Source organism: Chelonus insularis, unplaced genomic scaffold (assembly GCF_013357705.1).
Source record: "Chelonus insularis isolate UGA/USDA-ARS -01 unplaced genomic scaffold, ASM1335770v1 contig_88_pilon, whole genome shotgun sequence".
NCBI classification, from domain to species: Eukaryota; Metazoa; Arthropoda; class Insecta; order Hymenoptera; family Braconidae; genus Chelonus; species Chelonus insularis.
In genome coordinates this window covers 1,118,876-1,133,980 of record NW_023276776.1, presented here as the reverse complement: position 1 = coordinate 1,133,980, position 15,105 = coordinate 1,118,876, and the positions used below count along the sequence as shown (strand labels likewise).

At 28.5% G+C, this 15,105-nt stretch overlaps 1 protein-coding gene across 1 annotated transcript in view; it reads left to right on the top strand.

The window, feature by feature from the left end:
• Positions 1 to 15,105, top strand: part of LOC118071588 (uncharacterized) — a 36,668-nt gene that overhangs the window by 19,482 nt on the left and 2,081 nt on the right. Inside the window, exon 6 of the mRNA XM_035090789.1 lies at positions 13,762 to 14,857. Within this exon, the coding sequence (XP_034946680.1) occupies positions 13,762 to 14,857 (1,096 nt within the window). The remainder of the gene's footprint in view (positions 1 to 13,761; positions 14,858 to 15,105) is intronic.

Here is a 15,105-nt window from a genome sequence, read left to right as displayed (position 1 = left end):
ATTAAATATAATTAATAAAGAATGTAAATGAGTAATTTTGTTTCTCTCTTCATTGTGAGAAAGATTTAATAGCAGGCAATCCCCATGATGAGTTTGTATTGAAAGGAGTAAAAAATTTTCTTAAGATTTCAAACATTCCTTTACATAGTACATAAAAGAAACCTTATTTTCAATCATACAAAATTTGGAGCCAGCAACAAAATTTTAATATATAGTTAACAACGTAACATGCTGCGCCGGTAACCCATAAACGATAATTCCGTGGGGAGAAGGTATAGGTAAAAGCGCATGGGGTGAATTTTAGAAGCGTTATGCATTCGTATGCAAATAGTAGAACACCTGGAGTAAAGAGTGCATGCAAATCAGGCACCGTTGTGATGTCGTTGGAAACCAAAAAAAAAATTGAAAACCATATCCTCTACAATTATGCGTACAGTGGTTATTCGAAAAAAACTTTAATTAAAGGAAAGTTTTTATTATAGTCCAGAATACTGATGGTACTTGAATATGAATAGTAGAATTACTGACATTTACCTATTCACCAAATGTTTTAATCCATTGAGTGTGCATAAAATCATATCTCAAATTATACTTTGTTTAATTCAAATTTTTTTTCTTACAAGCTAAAAAAATTGCTTCAAATTTTTCATCAGTTACTAATTCCTCTACTCTGACTGAAATATCGTCAACCATTTGATACTTTGTCTATCACTGAATTCAAACTTTTCAAGCATTATTTTATATTTTGGCTTAAATATAATAAATTGAATAAATCAAATATAGATTAGTGTCTTCAAGGTCATAATTATTGAATAAAAAAATATTAAATAAAATAAATAATAGAGAAGTAAAGATATTAATATTTAGTCACTAAATAGAGTACCTAAAATTTATAATATTATTTAATAATTCATCAGATAATGATAGGTTATAAATTTGAAATAAAACTACAGGCAAAAAGGAACAATAATTTTAAATAAGATGAGATACGTTTTTAAAAACTTTTGTACCATCAATATAGTAAAGGATTTTCAACCGAAAATTTTATCTATCATCAATTAATGCTGTCCATTCTATTTGTTATTAGATGCGTTCAATAAATGCAGATTATACTAATCTTATGAATCTTATATTTTCTACATAAAGTTTTTAGTATTAAGTCCTTTTATGATCCATTTTTCAGACACACACACACACATGCACACATTTAGTAAAAATTTATCTACAACTTACATGTCTAATAATTTACATTTAATATCATTCATCTCATGATTCAAAAATTTCATAATTATTCCAAGTATTTTTTAATTGACATAATAAAAATTTTTTTTGTTATGTTTTATGAATTTAAGAAGAAGTGATTACTGTGTATGTGTATTTTTTTACGTAATATCAATTCATTTCTCTGTTACAAAACTCTTAGAGTTAAACATCAATTCTACAAAGTAAGAGAAATATTAATAATAATAATAAAAATAAAAGAATAAAAAAAACTATCAAATAATAACTAAAGAGTGTGAACAAAAATGTCAATTTATTGTAAATTAATTATAAATTAGGTAAAAAATGATAGTTAGTAAGGAAAATGAGAAATGACTTTTAGTTTTGAAACTAAAGATGTTTTGAGTTGAATATTGTATTGTGATAGAAGCTAAAAAAAAAATTTTTTAATTTTATCTTAAGAAATACAAAGTGATTATACTATATTTAAATCATACACAATCCTGTGTACCGATCTGCAGAAAAAGGATCAAGGTAATACGTTATTTCTACCTGATATTTTTAGGAGGAGGGGTAGAGGGGGGACAAACAAAAAAGAGGAAATAAACCATGAGCAGGAAAGGGTGCATTTTAGTGTATATTATAACACTCCTGTACGTTAATTATAATATTCAAATAGCCTCTAACTGTATCTCACTAAAAAAATTTTCAACAAATCAAATAAAATATACCACATTATTTATTTATTATATATATATATTCAAGAAGCTAAAGTTTAATTTAATATTATTCATACAAATTTCATTTTTATAATTAGTCTTTTAATACTGCAATTAATTTGGAAAAGAATTACAAAATATTCTCATCAACTGATGATTATATACTCCACCAAGAATTAATGTGTAAATATATAGTTTATTGCAATTAACTCTAATTAAAATCAAGTTATGATAAGAAGAAAAATTTAAAAGTATTTTTTACATGACTTTATCAATTAGCTAGAAAATATTATTATCCTAATAATGATGATAAGTTATGGTAAAATAATATTGCTATTTTGTACTTTTCCAAATACAAATTGGCCCAAAAGCTCATTTGATGCCAAAGAATAACGTTAATAGAAGTCTACAGTTGTTATGAAAGAATTTAGAATACATAATATAATAATTAATCGATAATTTTAATAAAGAAGGATAAAGATAGGATTTATTTTTTACCAAAGAAGATAATGAAGAATAGAGTATACAATGTTTTGTAATAATATGATAAGACAGTAAAACCTAGCATTCTGATAATATAACTTGTTTCACTGATGCATTAATTATTGTAACATGTTGTATTATTATAAACAATTAATAGTTTGTTGATTACAAGCATTTATCATTAATTCAGAATTAAAAATAGTTTACGAGACACAATTATAATTTAAGATTTATTTTGAAAGGGAATAGAGTTTTCAATCTAAAAGTTAATCATGAAAGTTCTATTTTAATGCAAATAACTTCTTTTTTATTCCATTTTGATTGAAAGCAAGCAAAAAGAATTCAGAAAATCAGTATTTACATAAAAAAAACTATTGTTTCTTTTCAATATATCAAGTAAATATGTAATTTTTGTAGAATCAAGTAAATAATTACTCCTGCTAAGTAAAGAATTAATTGAGATTAATATTTTAATAATCTATTGAACAAATTATTTATTTAATACCAGAGACTACTTGATTCTACAATTTATTTTTTTTAATATAGAAATAAATTGAAAAATCTAGCATCATTGCATCTCAAACAATCATTACATTAGAGATAAAATGTTTTTCTCACTTTATTTATGCTTTGAAAAAAAATTCCTATTGTTACCTGAAATAGATGATCATCATAAATTTGTATTAAAATAATGATTCCACAATATATCTCATTTAGAGATATCACAGTCCATGAAAGTGATTTTATTCAGGTATTTTTATAGGAGACACTTTTTTCATCCAACATGGAATTAGTGAAATATTAAAGAACTAAAATTGATGAAATTTAAAAAAATTAATGCTTCTTTTTTTAGCATATGTTAAAATAGTAATAATTGACTGTATATTATTAAATTTTTATAATCACATGAGTAATATTTTTTTGAATTAGTTTTAACACAAAACTTTTTTTTTATTGGAGGCTCACTGCGCACACACTCAACATACATAATTAAAAATTTGACTGCTAACAAATTCACTAATTGTTCTTTAGTTCAAATAAAAAAAAAAAAAAACGTTTTTGCACGTAATAAGAATTATACACAAATTAATACTGATCTGTAAATCACATAAAGTTTGATATTTTCACAAAAACAAGTAAATCATTGAATTCAAAGTAAAATAATGATTTAATACACTTTTGATATTTATTTATTTTAGCCACCTGTAATTACTCTTCACTATTAATATTTATTTTCTATTAATAAATGTTCAGTTACAAATTAAGAAGAATATTGAAAATAAAAAGTAAAAATTTGCAAATTATAATAAACTCTCAGATGATTTTTTTATCATTCCGTACTGTATTTTTTGCAAATGTTGGTAATTTATATTTCTATGGTAAAAAATTAATTTTTATTATTGTCAATTATGCGCATTAAGCCGGTACCGCGGTTTCTTGATAGTATACGAATGTACTGAAAGGTTCCCCGCCACTGTGTACTCGACGATACCGCTACATTGAAAATTCAGACTCGTTAGGCTCCTCCTCTCGAATGGTCTAAAACATCCCCTCTACATTTGTGCGTTACAAAGTTTCTCTCACAGCCACGAGTTAGCGCTCGCAGACTCATTATATTGAAAACGAGTGTGTAAAAAAATGTGCACTTCTTTGAATTATTTTTTCATTATATTTATATTTGAATACAAATTTTTTTTTTCCCCCAGTTTCCAGTTAACGTTTAAATTATATAACGTTGAAATAATAATAGATACGAGACATTATTGTTATTTGTGTAATTTATGTAATGAAAAAGTAATGTATCGTTTGTTGAGGAACAAAAAAAGAGAATGACTATCAGTCAACTCTTTATTATTATATTTTATCGACTCTACTATTAAATCAATTAATAACGAACTTGGCGTGAATAATTAGTGAATTACTGATCCGTCGATGAAGCCTTCATGGAAAGTTTACATTTCCACACGGCAAATCCCAAGATTTTACAAACGTGTTAAAATAATACACATACAATGTGTTCAATGTAAAATGCCTATAAACAAACTATACATGATTTGTAGACGCTTTTTACACGTTTCATAGTGTGTAAAAAATCTATAGTTTGTTTACGGCGTTTTATGTTGAAGAGTCTTAGCGTGTTAAAAGTGTATACAAGAATAACAGACTTGGATTTAGAGTGTATTAATAATAATACACGTAAAATTAATAATAATTTATACAATTCCACTTAAATTGTGCTTGAATTTACTTCATACTACGTGATGTACACTATTTACTATTACTAGTTCTCATTTATTATTCTAGAAAATTATAACACAATAATCACATAGTGTTATAACAATCTGTACAAGAGTGTATTTACTCGTATCCGTTGAAGGTTAACCATTTTTCTCTGTTTTCCGGGAAGAAAATGACTGATTTCTTCCCTAATAATAAGATAGTGCTTACTAGCGCTGTTTTTATATTGGGATGAGATTCTTCTATATGCAGTACAATTTTCAGTGCAAGAATTGAAATCAATTAGCGATTTTATTCAAAATTGTGAAATATTTTTAACTTCCCAGTGGGAAATTATAACAATGAGTCCAATTTTGCGAATCCCGAATTATGATATATCTTCACGTTTCAAGACCCCTAGATTGGTGAAATGAAAATTTGCTGTTAATCGTTTGTAAAGTAACTAAACAATACGTTAAAGTCATCATTTATATATTTGTTGATTTAAATAAAAAAACAATTTAATTTATATTGATATTCAAATTGTCAATTGTTTGTCAGTAGTTTGATATAGTGAATACTTAATTCTCACGTACTCGGATTATCGATACCAGTGTTGAATAACGACTTCCGTCAAACGTTTTTTGCAGCAAAAAATTTAAATACCAATTGTGATAACATAAAGGTGTTTATCAAAATTCTATCTTCACTGGACAATAACCTTAGCTGTTATTCAAGGACATAATTAACATGTATTTATGCATATTTATGATAAACAATAACAGCTATCAAGTCACACTAGAGCATATATTAAATCTGAAAATGACAAGATGAATGTAACCTGTCATATTCAAATAAGAAAAGGGTTTATATTTATAAATACCTAAATGTCAATGTAACTTGAATATTTTAAGTCCTGGTCAATGTTATTTTTCCAAGGTAAATAATAGGTATACTTATTACATCAGATTATTAGGTATACCTAATAATTGGTATAGTAGATACTAGTGACCTAAGTTATTACTTAGATCACTAGATGTATAGGTGCGTGTAAAAGTTTTATCTGTTTGTAATGTATTATAAGGACAAAAAGATCTAAACCTCTTTTCCATATGTTTTAAAATTACAGATGATTGTTGTAAATAAACCTATGTAATATTCTACAGAGTACCAAAACTTATTATAGAAGGAGTCCTTTGTTTGACTTAAGTGTCCAAAGTTATGAGACAGAGTTAGGACACATTTTTCCTGTTTGCAACCAGCTCTTGAGTCTTGAGCATAAATATTATGTTGTAAAAACTATAAAGTAAACAAATATACTAAGTAATTATGATTCATTTTTGTTCTGAGAATCTAACAGGAATACTGAGTTTAAAAAAAATATGGTTGCGGCGAGGAACCTTGATGAGGATAAAATAAAGGTTTATTTTAATTTGCTAATTTGTAACGTTACGATATTTATTAGCAAAAATTTATTAATCACTCACTTATCATAAGGATAAAGAATATTTAACCATTAAATATTTAATTCCTTGGTATGTATTAGTTCTTTTTTCAATTTCATTGAACTGTCTTCTGTTAACCTTCGAAATTCCATAAAGGTCAACATCGTTGATTACATACTACCTGAATTCGTGATTTCATAAAAAACTTGTATTTATGTTCATCAAGAGAACGCAAACTATATTGAAGAAAAAAGTTCAAGTTCAATAATTACTGTTAAGAAACCAAATAGGACAAAAAACCCGATAGCAAAACATAAGCGTGAGAGAAAAATACGTTACCTTTTTTTCTGTATTCCAAAAGTAGTCAGCTTGTCCGGTCTTGTTCTAGGAGGTATAAATAGATATGACACAACTTTGTAAAGCTTTATAAATCTTTATTATACATTTTAATCATAAACTACATACATGATTTATTATTAAATAAACATGCGAATTTCGTATTTTTATCACCCTGAATAATATAAAATACCTCCAAGTTTTCGTAAAAATAACTCCTTTAGGCCGACATCACATCTAAGGCCGAGTTAAAATACTTAAACATTTCAGTTTAATCCCAATAAAATTTCCAGTGAAATAATGCTTAATATGGCATTTACACTCATAGAATTCAAAATCAATGGCACCATTATGAACTTAAGTTCTATAGGTATGTTTAGACGTATGTATTAAACGACAATTCCAAAGCAATGATTGCTCGAAGGGTTATATAATTTTCTTGATCAACATAATGTTTTAAAATATTACGCAACCTTGCGATGGTACGGATAATCTTCTGCCGTTCTTGATCTGTGTCGGTAAATACTAATCTAGCTTTTTGGTATTCAATTTTTGCGGATAACAGATTAATTGTAGCGTCGTTCGACATTTTTCTGCGAAGAAAAATATTTTTTCAGCATGATTCAGTTTGAAATTCGAATTAGAATCCTATCTATGAATTTACATGAGCATATGAAGTTAGCTATTAATCAAAATATAACAAAAAACTGAATGACCTTTTCTTTATTGGTTATTTTATGCGGAAAATTAAAAAAATTGGTAATTTGCATTATACATTCACGACACTTTGTAAGCGCTAATTTTTAGTTATTTCTTAATATATGAATGAGACATCCAATTTGTATAGAAAGATACTTGAATAAAAATTAAGGCAAATTATTTCTAATATAGCCTAAATACAATAATTATAAAAAGAAATTGAACTTACAGAAATCTGTGATGTCGTTACACTACAAATTATAATGACACTATGCGATATAAAGATATAAAATGTATTCACTTATATACTACCAGCCAACTAGTGATGTGAAATGTTTAAAAGGATTAATACAATAGAACGATGTATTACTAATTTTTTACAATGATAAAGCCCAGAACTAGAACATCGCCTTAATTCATTACTTTCCTCAATATCGATGTATTGAATCACGCTTCATAATACAAAAACCATTGACTCATGAGGTAAATGGTTATGTCACTTTTAAATATTCATAATTTTAAATTATTTTCTACCTATAATATGAAAGTGAAGAAAATTAAGTACAGTTTATAAGGGTAAAAGTGCATTGAAACAACTGAGGAATCCTTTTCTCAGTTTGCCTATAGTGTGCAATGAGAAAAGAGAGTGTTTTCTGTCTCAAATATGTACAGTATTTGAAATTAAACATACAGTAAAGGCCCCGAATAAAATAAAAATTACTCTATTTCCCTTTGAGAGTATGCAGAAATATGAACCCTTCATGAACTTAGAATAAAGAGCCATTTTATCTAATCGGATTACATCTCAGTTATACGTATGAATTTTAGACCGTAAAAAGAACGGCGGAGGTTGTACACCTATTTTAATTATTCTGTGACGCCATTGGGCAGAATCTAAGTAAGACAAAGGCTACAAAGCTTTTAATTAATTGAAGCGCTACAAAAAAAATGATGGTATTGAGAAAAGAACGACCAAAAAAAATGGGAATGTCATTTCTCCTTTCGGGAAGGGAAGGTCCAAGATATTAGAGACCAAAGAATAGAGATTTGACTGTACATTGAAAAAGAAATCAATTACAATTTTCTGGTTCATTTAAAAAGTACATCACTATTCATATCGTTGCAAGAAGTCATTTAAGAGTCAAAGTGCATAGGTTTATCTTTAAGAAGGTAAGAAAAATCGAGGTGCAAAGTCTGTTTTATTAATTTCTGGTGATCTATATAGATAAGAAATTATAAACATTATGCATGATTTAAGATAGTGCATTGTCAGAGAACAGAGATATTACAGAAGTTCAATTCAATGCTTTTTTGTTAGACGAATTTTTGGTTAACAGCGTATGCCCTTATATAAGTTTGACTAACATGGGTAAAAGGTATGTCTATCAGCGCGCCAAATTCAAGCCTAAAAATATATCCTAAACTCACAATACATCCAAATCAAGGCTTGATTTGAGCGCATTGTGAGCTTGAAAAAGATTTTTCGGCTTCATATAGGCGCCTTTTGAATATAAGTGTGTATTAGGCTTGTTTTTGGAACTGAAAATATTTTTAAGTTAAAATTCGGCTTTAATAAATAGGTATAGTGGTTATTTTTTTTAATTTTGGGATCTGTTTTAGGCCTCTTTTGAACCCATTTAAAATACACATTAAATTATATCTACATTACACTACACCTACATAAAATTGAGGAAAGTTCTTGCTAAAAAATCGGTTTAGTAGCAGTCTCAAATGTTTAACCAATTCTTAGACCTAAGTTTCTGTAAAGATGTGTCAGTTAGTCTACTTTTGTCAATATTGACAAAAAAAAAATATTACCATTATAATACATTAGTGTCACGGTAAAACGTTTAATCTCTGATCAACAGACAGACATAACAATGAGATTTACAACTTTTAACACAATACTGAATACGACATTAACATACTCATCGCAATGCTTTGTATAATTGTAAAGGTAATAGTTTTTTTCCTTTATACTATTGGAATTAAATCATTGACATAAATAATACTTGGTTTCTATGAATAATAGGATAGTTGCCGATGTATCTAAACTAGTCTCTAAATCCGAAATAAATCCACTGATTAAAGTCACTTACGAATTCAATACTGTACATGTTTTGAAGAGATTCTTCAGGATAAACATAATGACTTAAAATCTGTCCACAAAACACTAATCACACTGTAAAATACGACCATTATTATGAAGTGGATTAAAACTAACATTCACTTTTCATAGTAAACCGAATATGGAATATTGATTCTAAATCCGCATCTTTCACATTTTGAGGCTTCTTCTCTATACAATCGATGATTACATTTTTATCGCACTTTTGATCTTTCACTTTCACAAACTCACACAACATTGTAGTGCTTTCTATATTTTCCAAATTGTTAACGTAGGGCACATTCCTTTTGGTATTCTTCATATCAGGTAACTGTTCATTCGCGGGGCTTTTATTTAACACTTGGTTGTTCATCACAGTAAATGTGAGTTGAATTATAAGTAATAACGTTATAAATGTCAAAAATCCATAAACCCCATAACTTATAGACACTGATCGATTGTTTCTTACAGGTGATTCCGAGATATCCATATTTTGTAGATGATTTTTTCACACGACCTTACAGTTCACGTTCGCGTTAAATAGTGAACCAATATATCACTTTAAGGCCTCTCAAATTCAACTGACTAAATTTCAAATTATTCACTTCGGCAGTCTTGAAGTGAATTTAAAATAAGCAGAATGTATAATCTTTTATTCAGAGATATGAATTTAACTTTTAAAAAAGATGTCAGATATGTCGAATGTTAAATTCGGTTAACACTGAAATTGTATACTCAGATCCGAAAATCCCGTTACGTACTTATGTTATTTTCTATTGTTTCTGAAATCTTTCCTTGTTGTAACATCCAACCGAACTCTTCGAAGGTAAAAAAATAACTAGTGTAAACGTGTTGTTGATGTCTCATTATGATATGTCGAAACCCAATACAAAATCAATTGATATCTATCTTATCTGATGTTTTCGTTATTATTATCACAGCTGGACTGCCTGTAGTGATTGGGTAGGGAAAAGCGGGGTAAAGTAGAACACTATAAACTAACGTTACTCAATAAATAAACTAATTTACCAACAAATCATATCTTTAAATTTACGTGGACATATGATGTTAGCTAATAACTAAATTATATCCAACTAATGAGTGACTTTTTCAAATTGAAAAATTGATAAGCAAAAAGTTTATTAAGCGTTTTTAAACTTATTTTAATAAATTGGTACTTTTTTCCTCCACGTTCCAATTTACCCTTTTTCCTTATAGACAGTTCATGAACTAAAAAAATTAAGATTTTGTTATTATTGTACCAAAGCAAATTTACCTCTCGTTATTCGGTTGTATGTTACCCAAATTAATTAACCCTAGATAGGTCACCCTATGAGGAAAAAGCCGGCGAGAATAGTTTTGTATTTTTTTACTTAATGAAAATACAGCCGAATGGCTCCTGAAAAATTAAGTGTATTTTTCAAACTTTTAAAAATTTTTTAACGCTTTCAGAAAGTATTAATAGATCATGAAGATAAAAATAAATAATTAATTGTAAGTTAAGAAAATCAGTTTACAGTGGTTTCCTTGTTAGCTGATCTAAAGCGTTAGCAGATATTACGTTACAATGTTGCCAAATGTGAATTTAGGTCAGCTCAGATAAATTCGGACTCAGTCGTATTCCCTTGCTTTCAAGTGTGTTGAATGAGCAAGTATTGGTTTTAGGTTCAAGCCGGTAAAAGATGTAGCAATGTTGCATCTTAAAAACCATTGCGGCTTTTTTCTCATAGTGTGACCTATCTAGGGTTGAATCTTTTGGTCTGTCAAAAGATTTCAACCAAATCCTTGAAAACTAATTTTTTGTTATTCTAATTTGAAATTTATATACAATAGAATATAAAAAAACAGGGATGTGTCAAATTACTTAATATCGAGAAACATTAAAAATAATTTTATTATAAAATTAAAATTGTAAGAATATGCATATCCTTGTTTGCTGTTGAATAAGAATAAGATAACCGTACATGAGTTAATAAGATAGTCTAAATATAGATATATTAATAAAGCCGATGTCTTATTGACTTTCGTGTAAAGCAATCAGACTACTGTTGTTTTCGAGATAGAAAAACACGACAACAAGTGTTGCGTTAACCGAATATTACCGATCTTTGCCGAAGTTTAGTTGACTAAAACATGATTTACGCGCCATAATATAAAGTAATTATGTAGGCTATATTTTTGTTCTTTAGTGTTTTTCAGTTTTGAAAAAAAAAACTTTGATAATTTATGAATAATGATAACGCATAGTGGCAAATTTTGAAAGAAAAAAATTAGTATACAGGCTATTCAAACATTCATTATATCGTTGTCCTTTACATTATGAACGTTCGGAAGGTAACGGAATTATTCGGCTGGTTTCGATTATTTTCGGCTAGCATAACGCGTGTCGTATTTTTGTATTACAAAAATATCTTAAAGGTCAAATCATTCATCAGATACTTTAAATTTCTGAGTAAAGATATTGTTAAAATGTTAATATTTGTTTGCATAAAATTCGATAAACTGTTATAGATGACAAAATAAAATTTTTGTGCAATTTTTATTACAACTTTACATAAAATGTCACAGTGTGATTATTCTAATCATTCCTAATGTGGCCTTGTCGATACGATGTCCTATTATAGTTTAATTGGCTTACATGTGTATTCATAAATGCCATAAGTAATACAGTAGTACTAATAAATGTGTCATGAATAACGGGAATTAACCGATGGACGTGATGGTAATTATATACTGTTGCTTCTTCACCTCCCTCCCACTTCTCTGCAGTTACTACCGTCATACAGGAAAAAAGCTGCTTGCTCGGACCGGGAGTTGCATCTCGGTCCTTTTGGTTATGCTTTAAAATGCTTTATTATTTAAGCTATGAAACACACTTGTGAGTAATTCCCAACTTTTTATGCCTGTTCTTATCGTGGCTTTCCGTGGTCTGCCGTCCTTCTAGCGGCCTCATCAAAGCACTCACAATAATATATGTTAATGTCTCGAATACTGATAACAACATTATTTTGTTTAATCAACAATGCGGTCAAAGTGGAATTCTTTGGAAATAATATACAAGGAAATATGTAATTAACTAATATGTCCGTTATTCCGAAAATTTAAGGCCACTTTTTCATAAAATAGTACCTTACCGTAAGAGCCAGCCCTGTCATAAAAATTGTCGCCAGGCTTACGTCCATCTGTTCCCCTTTTGAATCAGATTTCCGTTAATTTTTGACTTTAAATTTGTTGCCGAAACTCTTGCGTCTGTCTGTTTCTGAGAAACGGCAGATATATATACATACATGAATAATTTAGACCATCATAAGCAATTCTGTCGTCAGTCTTACGTTAATTTGGTTACTAAGGAATGAGCCAAAAACCTAGATTAAATTAAGCTAAAAATGTTTAAGTTAGATTTATCAATTCATTTTTTTATTTATTATTCAAACACTTTTTGAACCAAAAAATTAGTCAAACATTAGACAAGATTTTTAATAAAATTCGACTCATAAAAAAACATCCGAACGAGACGAATAATATGAATTGGTCACCGCCAATTTATCAGCTATTCCCAAAAGGGTAACGACTCACTGGCCTTGTAATATTGTAGATGGAATGGATTTTATTTTGAAGCTAGTTCATAATTCTATTCGGACGAAAGCGCACGTGCTGAGAGTGCGGGTGTGTCATTACTGTGTTTATGATTGAGGAAAATTGTTGTTTACGGTAAGTTTGATTTAATATTATACATTGCGTTAAATTTGTGTCATAACCTCTTCTTCCGGTTTATGGAAACAGTAAAAATGTTATAGTCAGTAAAAAATACAGTGAAATCTCTATTATTTGGGGCTTTGAGGTTACGATCTCTTCAAATTATCTAGCAGTTAAGAGAACGGCACAAAATAATCGAAAGTAGGTAGATAATAATCAGTTGAAAATCACCGCGTCATTTGATTGGGTCAAAGTTCGAAATACCAGAGATAAGTGCATTAAAGATTTCACTGTATTGCAAGAACAATTATATCGATAAAGTAGTGTAAATCAGTGTAACTAGCATAGATAAAGATATTTTAATTTTATTAAAAAAGTTTCTTATTTCAAAGGCTATTAGGCTCATTTTTATACAGAGAGTATTACTAATAATAAATATTGTAAGAAATACAATATGTTCTTTAGGGTCACGGAAATCTCCAATGCTAATAACACGGATTTGTATTATCCTTGATCAATATGCGTCATATTTTTTTGACTCGTGTACGACTGATATTTACTAAATATGTCCGTAACATGAAATTAAAACTAACAGGAAATATATTAATTTCGCTTAGTAACGCTTTCGATTGATTGTAATTACCTTTCATCCTTATTAATTAACAAATGAGGATAAGAACTAATTAGGGATAAGTTACATGTCCGTGAAATATTTATATTTCCATTATTATCTTTTATCAAAAAGTATATATTTTACCTATCCTGGTACATTAGACAATTTGATATGAAAGTATTTACATTTAAGTAATTTACAATTGTTTTTTTTTTGATATTTCAGGCCATGTCTCATCAATTAAGATCGAGTCAGCTAGAAAGCAAATTGAAAGGATCGAGTTTTGAGAGTGCTGCTAACTTTTCTGATGGAAATAAATCTGTTAAAAATGGAAAATTGAATTCAAAGTTAAGTCTTACATGGATTAGGAAGAAATTAAAGAAACAAAGAGAATCAAAATTAAATTCAACTGATTGTTCTGATACAGAGGCACTTGATACGGATGATGAAAATTTTACAGCATTCCTAGAAGCTCAAATACATAAAAAAGCTAAACAATTTAAATTTCAAAAACATCACTTTATTGATCAACCCAAGTGTGTAGATAAGAATGTATCAACAAGGATTTCAAAACGACATAGAACCATTTTAGATATTCCGAAAAAAAGATTTAGGAATGTTGAAACCGTTACGGCTATTTTATCTGAAAATAATCAATCAGATGATTTCTATAAACAGTCAAAACTAGATTTACCGAAGAAGTTTGATCACGCAAATTTAACACAGGATACAGAAGCTTTAAGACAAGATAACTATTCTAATTTACTAACAAGGAAAAGAAGAAGAATCAGATCAAATTCATCGTCAAATTATACAAGTGTTGATGAAAACACAGAGATCGAGAGAAACAATATATCGACGACTTGTTCGCATTCAGCAAGTGTACATAATGAAGAAACTAAAGACCTTACAAATACACCCGTAATGTTCAATAATTCATCTGAACAACCCACAGTATTACTTTTTGATGAGAAATTAAATACTACTCAGAAAAATATTCAACCCGATCAGTCTAACTCTACTGACATGGCCCAAAAAACAATCTTACCCGTTCCAGATTCTTCAGCTTCTAATTTGATACCAGATCCATCAAATAATATTCATGTTATAAATGACACAATTGAGCCACTTTCCTCGTGTACTGAGAATTCGGTGATGAATAATAATTCTGAATGTATTATACTTACTGAACAGAACAGTGCACCAACATATTACACTAATAATCAGCCATTATTTCCGAACTCATTTGAAACAGGGAATACTAATACGCAAAACTATTTACCTATAAATACTTTTTATGCCTACGTAACTCCTCCAAATCGTAAGTATATACTGGTTTTATTTTTATCTATATTCTTTCATGAAATTTCTATAATATCTCCTGTTTCAAAGTAGTTTTCAAAACAACCGTATAAAAAGATCTTTTGGTAATTGTGTACATTAGCCCCCTGCACTCTTCTTCCCCCACGTTGCAGACCATCATGATTTGTACTTACATCAATCAACAATGTAATTTGAGCAATAAGGATATTTTGATATCAATGTTAATTTTTGCATATCCTTGTTTTA